General features: G+C 41.0%; 1 protein-coding gene across 1 annotated transcript in view; it reads left to right on the top strand.

Annotated features, from left to right (window-relative positions):
• PCSK2 (proprotein convertase subtilisin/kexin type 2) overlaps positions 1-15,633 on the top strand; it is a 107,768-nt gene that overhangs the window by 47,413 nt on the left and 44,722 nt on the right. The window contains exons 3-5 of the mRNA XM_080407837.1: positions 7,281-7,394; positions 9,058-9,166; positions 11,181-11,218. Coding sequence (XP_080263963.1) covers positions 7,281-7,394; positions 9,058-9,166; positions 11,181-11,218 — 261 coding nt within the window. The remainder of the gene's footprint in view (positions 1-7,280; positions 7,395-9,057; positions 9,167-11,180; positions 11,219-15,633) is intronic.

A 15,633-nucleotide genomic window follows, 5' to 3' on the forward strand; every position in this document is an offset into this window, starting at 1 on the left:
ATACGTTTTTGTAAAATATGAACTTGGTTGAAACACAAGATCTTTAAATTGCATTTCCATCAAGAAAGGTTAATTGCCTGAGGGGAACCTTTGAGTTCAGCCTGTTCACCTTCATATTTTATTGTTGTTTGATTGATGCGGAACTTCTGGGACAGTTTCCTAAATGGCCATACCTCTAATGTTTTAATTTGCAGTGGGTTTTGCAGAGAAAGTTAGTAAGCAGCCCAAACTACCCCGTGATTTGCTGTGCAAGGCAATCAGTGACAGTTTTGTCACACTTTAATGGTGCAGTATTTTGTCCCTGTTTTGTTCTACTGGAAGTGTGACACTTTGCAATACCATGTCCAGAGAAAGGGGTGGGGGGGTGGGGGGGTGAAGTTCAAAGAGCACAAGGTGGAGTCAAGTAAAACTGAGAAGACATCCCAAGAGGGATGCCTGGGCACAGTGTAAGTATCCAGAGGCTTTAGTATCTGCTTATGGTCTATATAAACTTAGAAGTGTTTGGGCAGGTAAATGGGGCTGGTTAGAGAAAGTAGAAAACTAGAACTGGTCCAGAACATCTAAGCGTAATAAACGAAAAAAACCCCAGCAGGTCCTTGATATCCAACACTGTTTCAACTAGTAACAAAAGAAAGAAGTAACAGCAAGTTAGAGACATGGTAAGAACAATGAAAAATGGATGTATTTTACAGTTGACATTACTTCACCTAGAAATCAAAGCAATTCTTATGCTGTCTATGTTTGTCTTTATGAAAATAGCCATTTAAAAATGTATAAAGCAAGAGTGATAAAAGTATTTTGATGGAAAGACGTGTTTTTACTTCAATGAAATCTTTCAAATTGAAAAAAAAAAAAAAGTCTTCCTCTGTCCTTTGCTTAGAAATGGCAGCAAAGGTTGTGTTGATAAGCTTTGTAGTTTCAAAGGACTTGTGCTTAAACAGCTGCTACATCTTTGTGGTAGCGGCTCTAACTGCACCTACCAAGGAGTGGCAAGATAGCTCGGGGAAGGAGTCCCTGTACGGAAAACTCCCCAGGGATTAATGGATACAGGTAGAATAGGCACTTGGAGACTCTGTCACGAATAATCTGCCAGACACACCTACAGTTAACAACAGGGACTTGTTGCTATGTATAGAGAGATCCATGAGAACCCTTGAAAGTTATTAACCTGCTTGAGAGGAGGAGCAGTTGACAATTAATAAATATTGAATGGTCAGTGAGACTCACAAGCCCCCCTCATATCCCTGCTTGTTCTTTCTGGGCCTTGAAACAGGCTCAGAAAGTTTCAAATCAAGCAGATGGATCCTGCTGTGTCAAGACAAAGGGCATCAGTTTTCTGCATTGCCATGGCGGGATGGAGTCTAGCAGCCTCACCGCCCCAGGTTGTCAGTTCTGTAGCAGAAACGAGCTGTCCCCATTGCCATTGAAAAGTGATTCAGTTTTATTCAGTTCATCTGACTTTAGTTGCAGTTCAAGTTGGTCTGTACTTTTCTTTTGCTTATGAGGAGGGTCAGCATTAATCTTTTTATTTTGTAGTGGAGAGTCACACAAAACTTGGTTATTTTGGGGCTTTAACAAAATTGTAGAATAATGCGAGATGGGTGCTCCTCTCTGACATCTTCAGAGCTCACCAGCAAGCAGCTGCCAGACAGTACAGGTGACAAGTGTGTACCTGGGACTGGGGTCAGTATTTCCCTAGTAGATATATCTGTTTTATGTTAGTTACATGGATAGTAAAATTAAATGCATTTGTGTTTACCTATACAGAAATCAGAGGTGAAAAAGACGCCCTCAGTCATTAACTTTGTACAGCATTTAGGAGCAGAGGGGTTGTCATTTATGGGTAAGACCCCCAAAAGCTGCTGTAAGTGCATGATATCTCATTCTCATTATTTTTTAAAGAGAGTTAGGTGTGTAATCACTCTGGCGCACTTGAACTGTTCTGCCTCCATGTTTTTTTGGCTGATGTGTTTTATTGGATATCAGAAATTAGTGATAGCAAGAGTCAGGACAAATTTCCACTAGCTGAAGGTGGGTTATTTGACGACGCCTTCGTGCATGTGGACACACTGTTCCAAACCAGCTTCACGGGAGACAGATTTTCAGTACGATTCATAGGGTCTGAGTCTGGCCACCAGCCTGACTTCTTCAAAATTCAAACCCAAAGAGTGATAGTAAATGGAGTTACATCCATTTGGTGGCCAGTCACCAGTGGTGTCCCCAGGGCCCAGTACTGGGGCCAGTTCTGTTTATCGCTGATGAGGGGACCGAGCGCACCCTCAGCCAGTTCCCAGCTGCCACCAGGCTGGGGGAGTGTTGACCTGCTGGGGGGCAGGAGGCTCTGCAGGGGGGTCTGGGCAGGCCGGGCCGATGGGGTGAGGTTCCACAGGGCTCAGTGCCGGGCCCTGCCCGAGGGTCACACCAGCCCCCCGCAGCTGCAGGCTGGGGCAGGGGCTGGGAACTGCCCGGCGGGGAAGGGCCCTCAGCACTGGTGGGGCCACATCTCGCACCCTGGGGTGTTTCAGGCCCCTCACTGCAGGGGGGACGCTGAGGGGCTGGAGCGTGTCCAGAGCCGGGCAGGGGCTGGGGACGGGGCTGGAGCACCAGGCTCACGGGGGGCGGCTGAGGGACCTGGGGGGGGTTGGCCTGGAGAGGGGGCGGCTCAGGGGGGACCTTATCGCTCTCTGCAGCTCCTGGCAGGGGCTGTGGGCAGGGGGGTCGGTCCCTTCTCCCGGGTGATGGGGGACAGGACAGGAGGGAACGGCCTCAAGCTGCCCCAGGGGAGGTTTGGATGGGATATTCAGAAAAATTTCTTCACTGAAAGGGTGGTGAAGCATTGGAACAGGCTGCCCAGGAAAATGGTTGAGTCACCATCCCTGGAGGTACTTAAAAAACATGCGTAGATGTGGTGCTTAGGGGACATGGTTTAGTAATGGACTTGGTAGTCCTGGTTTAATGGTTGGACTTGATGATCTCAAAGGTCTTTTCCAACCTAAATGATTCCATGACAAATGCAAGCGATCAGTTTCCAACTTCTTTAGTCACCTTCAGGAACAGACCTGTGTTGACCCTGAAGCTTTAGAGTAAGAAGAACCACTACTTCCTTTGGCTGGTCATCTCACTGCTATGTTGGTTTTCTGGTTTGGGTTTGTTTGTTTGTTTTTGTTTTAAAGCCATGCCTATTAGATGTCATCAGTGGGACTGCATTTTGCCTCTGGAATTTGGTCCAAATTCTCCTGTCCTGAAGTTCTTGATTCTTCAGGTTGGAGTTCCATGTACTGTTCCACTTTTGTGCACCCGCTGGTATAATTCAGTAAATCTGTCATTTATGCTTAGTATAACAGAGCCATTTAACTGCAGGAGCTCACCAGTACAATTAACCCTGTTCTGTCAAAACGAGGGGCTGATTATTTTGGCATTCATAGGAGCATAGAGCACAGTTAGTGCTGCGGTTTCTGGCCCTCCCTGAGCAGTATTGCAGTCAATTGATTATTCTGTTGATTTGTTCTGCATCAGTATCCTGCTGGTTTATTATTATCCAAGTGACTTTATGCGCCATGCATAAGTACAAGTATATTAAAAATCAATACTTGAACCTTTTTTCCTTATGAAGATCTTATTGTCCATAGGCTACCTTCATTCATACATGACCTTTATTCTCATTACAACACAGCTAATAACTTTTGCATGATTTAGTCACATGCTAATAAAGTAGATGCTCAGATTTTGCTCTCTACTTAATCCTGTATCCTGATGAAAAAGGAATAAATGAATTAAGAATGAAATAAAGAAAAGGCTGTTAATGCTGATAAATAAGCCTGATTTTGAGACAGTAAAATTCATACTATTTTAGTAAGAAAATCTCATTCCATCGCTAGGTTCTAATAAGTATCATGCTTAACAGGCTCAAATAATTTAGAGATGCAATTATCAGAACCCTGAGTCTTATGAATATGATCTTTCCTGCTTCAGGTAGAGAAAAAAGTATTTAAAAGATGGCATGAGGTTGCATTGTGCATTGGATTGAGGGCTGGATTCAAGGTTTGAAGTTGACACAGGCATATGGGATTATGGCTGTTACAAGATCAGAACGTTTTTCAATGATTTTCTACCGTTGCGCATGCAAAGCTGTTCTCTCCTGTGTGTGTTTGTGAAACATACTAGCTGCGACATGACACTTAATGCATTCATATTACTGATGTCATGGGACAGCCTCATCTCCTGTAAGAAGAAAACGAAGATAAAAGCAGAATCAGATGTGGTCCCTCTCCTGATCCAGACTAGATATGAAAGCACAAGTTCCCGGCTATAGAAAACACCATTTTTCTGCTGTAGATATCCAATTGGCAAGAAGACTAGGATTCTCCGAGTCAGCTGTCTGCAGCCCTAAATGGGCGGTTCTCCACTCAAATCATTGGATTTCCATTATCATTTTCAAAGTTTGTTCTGTTGGGCTTTTTTTCTGGAATATATGGATGTTGTCTGCTCGTGGGATCATTGCTTTCTAGACACGTTTTCATCAGGAGAAAGGCGAGATCTTACATGCAGGCTGAGATCCTCATACAAGGCAACTGAATTGAGGCAATTTATAGCTTACCTAAGTGAGAAACTACCACAGTCTTACCCAAAGCTTTCAACTCATTTCATGATAGAAATGCTTAATCTTTTCTGGATGCTTGTGAGCTGATAGTTATGAGTTACCAAAGGGAAAAAACCCTTAATTCTGTAGTGAAAAAGAAGCCTCTGAATTTACATTTGTGGCTAGTTAACATCCTGTACTCCTTTTCTCCATGTGAACTATTCAGAAAACAGCCTACAGAGTGATTTTAGTTCAGAGAGGGTTATAACTCCTCGAGGGGTATATTTCCTTGTCTCAGGAAATTATAATATAATGTAATATAATACAATACAAAAAATAAATTGTGTTTTGTTGTGAAGATGGAACAAATCAGACAAATGAGATGATCCTGAAGCGGGAAAGCAGCCTGTGCTATTTCTGCAAATTGCTCCCTCACTTCCTCCAGGTTGTCTTAAAGAAAAGCCAGGGCTCCGCAGCATTGCTTTTTAATTAGCAGAAATCCTTTTGTACTAAATCCTAATTCAGTGCCTTAATGCAGCATGTCCTGCAGAGCCAGCAAGCTTGCGTGGGAGCGCAAACGCATGAAATCTTTTTCTCTGGCATCCCTCTAAGTGAGGGTTGGCTTCTGTTCATAATTATTTTCTGTGGTGACAGCTCAGGGTTTGTAGTCGCAAGCAGAGAGGCAGGGGTGGTAACGGAGGAAAGCATAATGACAGGTGATTGCTCTGTTGTCTCCATGGCATCACTGAGCCTTATCTTAGAGGTATCAAACAGTATGCTTATACCTTTCTTCACTCTGTACAGGTACCTGGCACCACTAAGTACACCTAGCGTGGGTCCTGCTTAATCAGTGTTCTCCTTCCAGCTTATTTTGTATCAGTTTTTTTCTTTATTTTCAATTTGCTCCGCTTTTAATGAACCTGTGCAAGTAACAGAAACATACGTATAAATGAAAGCACCAATCAATTCAGTATTTTATCATTTGGTAAAGCACCCACCAGTTCAGTATTATATCATTTGGTACCTTTAGGAGTTAGAATTCATGCAAGTAGAATTTTAGGCACGTTTGACACTGCCTTTTCAGGGCACACTGCTCCATCCTGCTCACTATGAATTGGTATTCAGTTTTCAGGGTTATAGTGAAGCAATATAGCTGTGAGGAAAATAGTTTTTAGCCCCCATCAGTTAGATCCCAGTTTCATCTGAGCCTTAGGCACCTCACTGAGCACTGTATTTTGAGGCTTCTGCTTTAATTAACGGAGACAGAAGGACACCTCCAAGAATGACTCAACTGACCTAAGATCTGATTTAGCCTTTGAATGAATTTCTCCTCTGTTGATTTTCACTGACACTGTCTGAATTACTGTGACACAGCAGTATGACTCCTGTATATGTATTCTTAATCAGAAATGCCAAAGCCACATGTCTAGAAGTGGTTCTCTGAGTTATTAGATTTATTTAATAACCATGCATTTTTTTCAAGAAAATGCCAAAGGAAATGTTGGTGGTATTACTGCCTTCTTGCAGCACACCTCAAGGTGTGCTTAGTTTATGGTTTTAAGCATTTCTCCTTGATCAAGGCTAGATTTTTTAAACATTTTTTTTCTTTTTAATTAAATGCTGGGACTCTTCATGCTGTCTTCATTCCAAGTGTTAGGCTAAAGAATACAAAAAGAGCATGCCAAACTTGACAGCACTTCTGCAAGGTCTGAGAATATGTTAGCAGATATTATAACTCCAATTACAACCATTCAGTGGTCTCGTTTAGGAGTGCTCTTTTATGTGGGTACAAATAACATGATTGTGGTCTGACATGTGTAGTTCCTGCCTCCAAGTATATTTGTGTGTCTGACTTTTCTGATTTTTTACAGTGCTTACTTAAATGTTTCTATGGATTTGCTCTTCATAAAGAAAAAGATCTCTAAAAAAACCTATGGCTATTTGTGTTTCATAACCAGCATTTTCATATCTTATACTTCAGCCAGTGTGGTCAGCTTAGTGGCTTTTTTGCCATGTAGTTTTTCTTGCCAGTATATTTATTTATCACTTATTTCAGGGATTTTCCTTGCAGTAAAGTAGATCACTTTACAAGACGTGTTTTTTGAGAACCTCAGGAGTATGCCGAAAGCACACAACACCAGATTTTTTTTCTCCCAGCAAATCTGTTTGGCAGGAAAGGCTACGTAATACTCTGAAAATGCCCTGGAGAAAAATCTGAAAAAGTAAAAGCGTGGTTGAGACCTGCATCCTCATGTTATCAAATGCCAGCAGCTTGAAACAGTGACATATTGGCAATTAGTTAAATAATTCTGGCTTCTATTAACAACAATGTTTTGATTTTGCTGGCAGTGGAAAAGTAATGTATGGCAAGAAGATCCATGATAATAATGATGCCTGGATAGGGGCTCTTTCTTATGCAGATAGGTGGGAGCCTGGAACATGTTCAAGCTGTAGCCTTCCTCCAGGCAGGACACTTGTGGGTGTCTCTGCCCCACATAGCCATTGTAGTAGTCCTGGAGCTCTCTACCTCTTTGCAAATTTTCACTGAAATCAGTTACCGGTTTAGAAGTTGCAAATGAATGACACAGATACAAACAGTGTGATTTCATAAGCCTTACCTCTCATGAAAGCAAGGCTAAAAAAGTCTTCGTATATGTAGTTAAGGATGTTGAGCTAAAGATGTAAAATTTAACCTTTCCAGGTACGAAAAGCTGTGCAACAGGAAGGCTTCAGCAGAAGGAAGCGAGGATACAGAGACATCAATGACATTGACATCAACATGAATGATCCTTTATTTACCAAGCAATGGTACCTGGTAAGTTTTGAAAGAAAATGACAGTAATCGTAACTAAATAATTGGCATTCAAGCCATTCTGTGCTGTTGCAATGTTTTGCAAGAGTTCTTCCCCTGTATGTCACAAAAACTTGGGAATGGACCCAAGGCTCGGTCCTATTGTTTTTAACTGTACCTCTTTTATGCTGGGAGGACCCAGCACATTTCAAGAGCTAAATTTCATTTCAGTCAACGGAAAGATCCTTAGAAGGCTTGAAAGAGAACTGTATTGGTGTCCTGTGGGCATTCCTGGTGTGCTGATGTGACCCCTAAAACTGCATATGAATCATGTCTTTGAGCTGTTGCCAGGTAAAATACTGTTATAGAATTTCAAAAAAAGTTCTAGTGTATTGGCTAGAAAAAGTTGAGGTTTTTCTTTTCTTATGGAAATCTGAACTCTAATTTATTTTCTTCTGTCAGAAGCAGAACAGCTGAAAACTGATGAATTTTAGCTTAAGCTAATGTCAAAAGAAATTAATATTTTGCTAAATTGTTTCATTTTTAATGTGTCATATTTTGTAGGGAGAAGTCTTCAATCTCAAAAGAAAAATTAAACTTTTACATAGAAGTAGCCAAAATCATTTTTTCTATTAAAAAATTTGATAATGTAATGTTGGCTAGTTTTTAATGTTGCAACCTATGTATGATTAAATTCTTAGTCAATGTACTGCCTTGTTAAGTTAAGAAAGGTCTTTTTGCTTAAGAGTAGTGTTTGTTATTCTCTTTCCTTTTAATCTGTGTCTTATCTTTTATGACTCTATCTGACATGGCTGACTGTTAGGGTTTTTTTCCGCTCTAAGGCGACAAGAGTTTTCAGATGAATGAAGGCCCATTAGCATAGATGGGGCTTCGTTCTTAATGAGATGATAAACTAAAGTGTGGATTAATTCACTTCTTTCTGGTACTTCTATCAAAATATTGCAGTGATAAAAATGCCATTTTTATGAAGCTATAAATTTTTGAGATTATAAAGTACACTAAAATGTGTTTTGAAGTGAGATGTGTCTGACACAAAATTGAAAAATTTTGCCTCAGGAGCAGCAAAAGCTGTATTACTTTTCTCCTGGAACTTGAGAAATTTGTGAATGAGGTTGGGGAACATGAGTAATGCCTGATGAAACAGGGGATTACCTGTACTGCAGAACCATAGCATCACACACACACAAGGTGTTGGAAAGGACTCTTGAAGTTCATCTAGTGAACTTTCCTGCTTAAAGAAGGGCCCACTTGGTTATCAAAGATGTTGTTTCTGGTACTAAACCCAGTGGTCATGAACGTTGATCTGTCCTTTCAAGAGTAAAAGTATTTCCTGCTCGTAAAAAGTCTTATGTAAAATCTATTGATCTAACTTTTTCTGGATTGACCCACTGCCCTGACGTGCTTAAGTAGGAGTCTTATAAAATCTTATAAACCACAAAGAAGTGAATTTACCCAGAGTTGTTTTTTTAGTTTGTTTTGGTTTAGGTTTTTTTACCGCTGCATTATTGCAGTAGATATGATTATGTACAGATGTGCACTCCAAAGCAAATGGGATATATTTTCCATACCAAAAGATACATGCAGAGACATAAAGCAAAATTCAGCAGCTGTGGAAATGTATCTGTCAAGTAAAAAAGAGTATTCTTCTTTTTCACTAATGTATTAGATTAACACTGGTCAAGCAGATGGGACTCCTGGACTTGACCTTAACGTAGCTGAAGCGTGGGAGCTGGGATACACAGGGAAGGGAGTAACCATAGGAATTATGGATGATGGTAAGTGAAGACTGAGTGCTAATTTAATATTTTTAAAGTCGCTTTTTCCATATAATCAAAGTAAAAAAAAAAAAAAAAGATTAAAAAGTAATAATGGATTGCTTATAGTGGCAAGACTACCAGCCTCCGTAAAGACTTTGAGATCTTCAGGGAAAATACATTATAAAGACTTCACTAGGGGTACTGTAGCATGGATAACCAAGCTTTAAAAATAGTTTGCAGTTATCACTCAGATATCTTCCAGGGCACACCGTAATGGCCATTAAGCCAAAGGAGAGACTCCCCTTGACTTCTGTAGGCACTGACTGGGGAATGTAATTGCTGTGCAAAAACTATTTAAGAAAACATTTTCTGGGTTACATTATTCTCAAAGTCATACTTGACAGCTGAAATAATTAAACACTTTGATTCTGAATGTCAATAAAGACCTGCATATTAAATATATTACTAATTTGAGGTTAAGTTCAGGGAAGAAAAAGATAAAAGGTACGGTTGAAGTCACAGCTGTTCTTCTCATGGGTTCTTTGCTGAAGTACAGGAATTCTGTGCAGTCTCTCAGCACTTTTCTTTGGGCTACATTTTTTTGAATGTTTTCCTTTTATGGTGACTGAATAATATTAAAAACAAGTAAGTAAAATGTCTGGATCCATGAATGTTTTCTAGAGTCAGCTGAGATCTGTCCTCACTTAATTCTGTTCCTCATCTGCTTATTCCCAAGGCAGGGTTTTTGTGGAAGTCTTTAAGAAAGGAGACTCAGACATCTGCATGTTGAAGAGAGATCAATCACATGAGACATGACCTCTTACATGATGTCATGTGAAAACTCAATTTCCCTGATCCCAGAGACAGGACTTGGCTTTCAGAATAGCTAGGCCTGACTGTGATGGGTATGATGGCAAACTATTTGAGCTTCAGGTCAAATAAAGCTGTTGGCCCATCAGGTACAGCTTTTGGAGAAGGGGTTAATTTGCCTTATATTCACTTCCAGTAACTGTGGAAGAGAGCACTCGAATACCATGATTCTTTGTTGAGATTTTTGTTGCCCATCTGGACATTGTTGTCAGATGCTGTCCATCTGGCCATTTACATCAGTAAGGCTCTCCACAGATACAAGGGTGTCTTCATGCAAATCTAGTGCTAAGGACCCTGAATAATGGGAGGTATTCATTTCATCAGAATAACCAGGATAACAGCATCCTCCTTGGAGATAAAATTGAGCATGTAATACTGTGGTGGTTGGTGACGTGGGATAGAGTAATGATCAAAATGTAATATGAGATTGGTGGCCATTTCTTTGTTTGTTTTAACTGGTCAGCTTATCCCATCCAAGTGTAGATCTGCAGCTTCTGTTACACCATCCACTGGGATTTGTGTATTTGCCATATGTAGAAAGATGCCATGCATTAGAATGAGTATGTTCCACACCACTGCACTGTGATAATCTTTAGCACACTACCAAGGTGTGCTGCCTGTGCTCAGAGATTTGCTAAAATGGTCTAATCTAACATTAAAAGTTCTTTCATATACATAATCCAAAATATTTCCCTTAGTTATCTGCCCAAGTCTAGACTAGGTAATTTTCTGTCTACTTAGATGACAGTTTTCAGTGGTTAAAAATACTCCATCCTGTACTGATCCGCTGCTTACTGATCTTGTTAGTTTTGGTGTGCTTTGAGTTGCAAAGATAAATTGTGATTTAAATTAACCTTAATAAGTAAATATCATCTAGTCTACAAAACAGGTCAATAAATTTTGTCACTGAGCTTACCTTTTCAATCGGCACTTAGATTTTAACATAAATGATTGAAAATTCTGAGCTGGGACTGCACCAGAAATGGTACACCAGTTTAAAGGTCCACATTTAAAAGCTGGAATCTCACTTCAATCAGTTGCATAATTTGCCTTGATCATTTTCCTATTGTTGCAAAGTTTTCTTGTCTTGTTCTGTGATCATAGAAAATCCTATTTGAAACTCTTAACCTTTAGTTTCTGTTCTGTCATTATCTTATTGCAGGAATTGATTATCTACATCCTGATCTTGCATCAAATTACGTAAGTACATGCTGACCTTTTCTGTAAAATGTGGATTTTCTTATTGTTATAGTCCCTCTGCTACAAAATTTTAAGTAATGAGTGGAACAACAGTACAGCTGAACTGCTAATCTTACAGATGATAAATTTCACACTGAAAGAAGCAGACTAAAAAGGGGACTGCCTGTGCAGGGAATGGAAAGGTGACAAGGCTTTTTGCGGAGGAATGACAGTGCTGCCTCGCATTAAATAAGCCGCAGCTTGCACTACTGGATTTAGGACAGGAATGAGTAACCTGGGAATTGGCTTTAAATCCTGCTATTAAGATGCAGAATTCACCTGTCACTTGGAGGGCCATGGAGCTGTGGGCTGTGGCAAGGCATGTATTAGCCTTTGAAACCTCCAGGAACAGCTTAATTCCTTTGTAACAGGTGATTTGATCCAGTGCTTCGAAGCGTGTGCAGGGCAGATTGTGTATTCTCAGCACATGCTGTGTCCATTGATTATTCCTCAAACCTCCCTCAGGCTTCAGACCTTCAGACTAGAGGATTTTTATCTTTCTTTATTCTTCCAGGCTCTCCCCAGCCCCACTGACGGTAGCACTCCTGTCCCCAAGCATCTACAAGGGCTCCCAGCACCGATGCACTGTAGGCTGCCTTAGTGGTACGCTGCCCTCACGCTGTGCTTGTGGCAGGCTGGTGGGCAGCAGGCTCAGGAAGCTGTGGCTCCTTGCCAGGGGGGGTTGCAGTGTCTCTGCTTTAGGTCTTGCTATTCTCCTGCAGGCAGTGGCTTCCTGAGGGAAGCCCAGGCTTCTTCAGCTGAGCAACGTGGTTTAGTTTGCAGTGGCAATTTCATTAAAAGAAGACAAAGACAACTGGAAATTTTGGTTAAAACATGAGCCGTTCAGAGAGAACAGCTCCAAAATGACAAAGAGTAAACCAGTTATTTCTACATACTTGCAATGTGGAAAATAATAACACACAGGATGAAAATCTGTTTGTTGTTGCAAATAGCAAAGCGCATTTGGTAGAGAATAAATGGATAAAGAAGGCATTTACTTTGGGCAAGAAGTTTGGGAAATAGCTGACCACAGATGTAAAGGGCAGGACAGCCAGTTTCACTCTTTGTGAACTGGTGTAATAACTAGATAGCAGCTAATTAAACCCTGTCCCCTGGCTGCAAAATTCTCTCCCAAGAGTAACTCAGTAGGATGTTCCCATAAATTGATACAAATAAAGAAGTTTGTAGAAGGCAGTAATTTTCTTTGCAGGAATTGTGCTCCGTGTGCATGTTCTAGCATATGATTTGGGTAAAGCACACGCTCTTCACTCACTTTTCAGCAGCAGGTGTGGAAAGAGTATGTGGGAATATTCTGGTTCTGAAAATCATGTTTTGAACTAACAAGCAAAAAAGTCTGTACACTGTATCTGATACAATAGCAAATTGTTCTGTTGTCAACAGTGAACCTAGGATCATGCCCAGAAACTAAAAATAAGTGTCTCAGCAATGCAGTGTTTTCTCTTTTAATTCTAAAAATGTTTTGTGTTTGAGGGGTTAAATGCTTGTCAGGCTTAGCAGAAATGTATTGTTTTTAGAGTGGCAATAGTATTCTGGACATTAATGGAAAATGACACAGAGAATGACAGTGCACAGATACGATGCAAGGAAACCAGAAAATACTAGAGGTGGAGAGAAGTCTGAGAGTTCAGAAAAGAAACGCTGGGATGAAAATTGGAGAAGAGCTGTCTGGGTACGGGAACAACAAACCTTTCATGGCAGTCAAGAGAGGCTTGTGAGAAGGCTCATCTTGAGATGGGAATCTGAAAAGGTTTGTGTAGGAATGACTTTGTCCAGGGAAGGAGTGGTCCAGTAGTGGAGCAATGATCAGGCTGTGGAGGGACAAAGAAAGATTGTCTGGCCAATGCAGAGCGCAGAATTGGGCATGGCTTGTGCAGGGCAGATCAACAGTCAGACACAGGAGAAAAGACTGAGGAGCAAGTGGCTGGTAAGACAGTCTTTAAAGGACCAGCAGAAACCCCATCTGAAAGATCACAGTCTTAAAGGACATATCTCCCCAATGCTTTTAATACAGAAATACTAAATATGAGCTATCACGTGAAATCTGTGGTTCTAGGCTACCACAGCACAGAGGGGAAAAAAGGGGAAAAAAAAAAAAAAAGAAGCTTGAGTTTGCGTAGTTTGTCTGTATTGCCTAACGTTCACTTTTAATCCTGTGCTGAATATACCAGAGGACACAGCAAGGAAATGTGCTGGTAAATTAACACATTATATGCAAGGTAACTGGTAAAAGGGTAAACTTTGTAACCAGTTAGAGGTGCTGGCACTTCCTCACACAGAGCCAGCTGCAGTTGCTGTGTCTGAGAGATGACTGCCTGAAGGGCAAGGTTGGCTCTTGCTCCTGCTGCTAAAATCCGCCATCTCCTCCCGTGCCCAGGTACAGAACAGCAGTTGCAGGGCTTGCTTCACCTGCACTTTGCCTCTCCTCCTCTCGCTACAAGGCTGGGCAGGCATCCTTGAGTCCTAGGAGGTCCTGCTCTAACAGCATCTTCTGTGTCTCAGAGAATACGGGGGCCTTTTTTCCCAGTAGGTAGTAATTTGGGCATGAACTAAGGACAAGGACTTAAATTCAACTGAAGGAAAAATCAGTTAGATGTAAAAATGCAACGCTACGAGTCTCAAGGAACGAGTTGTTAACCCAGTTTGAGGTGGCATAGCAATTGCAGTCACCTTTGTACAATTCCTACACTACACGTTTGGTGTTTCAAGACACTTGCACCTTGGAGCAGCTTTCTTTTAAGTTATATCGTTTATTTTAGGAAATTAAAACTTTACAGATTGTGTTTCTCAAGAGTGTGAATCCTGCATACCCTGGCAATGTCTGTGCAACTTGCTTGAAAATTGGGAGCAATTAGAAAGTCTCTCAAAGGTGGTGTCTTTGGCACTTGAGCATTTTCAAGTATAAAAACTTGGCATTGGTTACTCAGTTTAATTTGGCTTTTATGTTTTTGATTTTCTGGGTTTCTTCCTTGAATAGATTAATGGGTGTTAGCACTTAGACAAAATGGAGGGTCAGGGAAGAGAAAAAGAGCTTTCTAAAGAAAAAAACGATTTGTATTTTCTCCTAAAAATTGCTGAGCTATGACCTATCATATGGAGTGCACTTCTATCCATATTTTACTTTGCAGTTTCTGAGCTTTACTACTTAAATCATCTATTTCTCTTTTTAATGCACTTTATATATGTGGAAAGGAGTGTTCTTGCTCAGTCTGGATGGACTGCTTTCTCAGCACCCCCTCCCAGCTTGCTGCAGTATAGCTGCTTGCTTTTCTGGGATCAGGGGGTTATGGCAAAGCTGGAATTTTCCATTCTGCACCGTGAATGCAGAGAGACTCATTGTCAAACAATCAATATTTTCTTCCAAGCCTTGGAAACCCTGCAGAGGTTCAGCCTTCAGGAAATTATTTTTTTCCCCACAAAGAGAACCCTTCATTATGAACTGATAATTAAAAAGCTGAAGCCTAGTGTACTCCATGGTTTTCTTTCAACTCAGACTGTGCATACAAAGCCACCGATTTTCAGGACTGACTCCTGCAAGATACAGCATCTGAGAAAGAAAAGTGAAGTAACAAGGGCTGCGTATTAGATACATCTAATAAAAGAGGAGAACAGCAGCTGGGGGTGTGCGTGTGTGTGTGTGTACATTACAAATCTCAGTGCATCGTTTTAAAGAAAAATTTTAGAGAGCAAATGGAGATTTGTTGTGCCACAAACAGAAACATAAGCTGATCTCTCTCTCTTACCAGTTTGTATTGTGGTACTTCTATCCTTGGCCAGTGTCTGCTGGTGAAGGTCAGTGTAGCTGCATTATACCATTTACAGCAGGAGGGAGCTGATCATCCCATGTGAGTGGGTTTGTCCCTGATCAGCAGTAGTGAGGAGAGACGAGAGACCACCAAAAGACTTGGGCCAGGAGTAAAAAATTCAGTGTCTGAACTCTGCCTGAAGTTGAAAGCTTGCTTAAAGAAATTGCGGAGGAAGGAAGAACAAGACAAGCATTTACTGTGGGGGAACGGGAGGTGACTGTGAATAGGTAACTGTGTTACAAAGTACCGATACATGTGAAATGAGAATCGTGCAGCCATCCTTAGTAACAGATAGGAATGTAACGTTCAGGTAACAAAAAAGATTTTGAAATCTGGAATGGCACAGATTTAACTTGCTCAAACCAACATGCAGTCATCCTAGCAGTGCTCTGTTGCCATCCTTCCCCTTTTTGTCTTCTCTGTAACGTGTCTTTACGGTACAGCCTTATGTTCCATCTTCCAAGGGTCCTTCCCAGCTGTCACTCAAGCTGTACACTGGAAAGGGTTTGCTGAGCTAAAAAGGCCCCATGTAAGGAATGAGGGAAGATTTTC

This window comes from Falco punctatus (assembly GCF_963210335.1).
Source record: "Falco punctatus genome assembly, chromosome: 12".
Classification (NCBI taxonomy): domain Eukaryota; kingdom Metazoa; phylum Chordata; class Aves; order Falconiformes; family Falconidae; genus Falco; species Falco punctatus.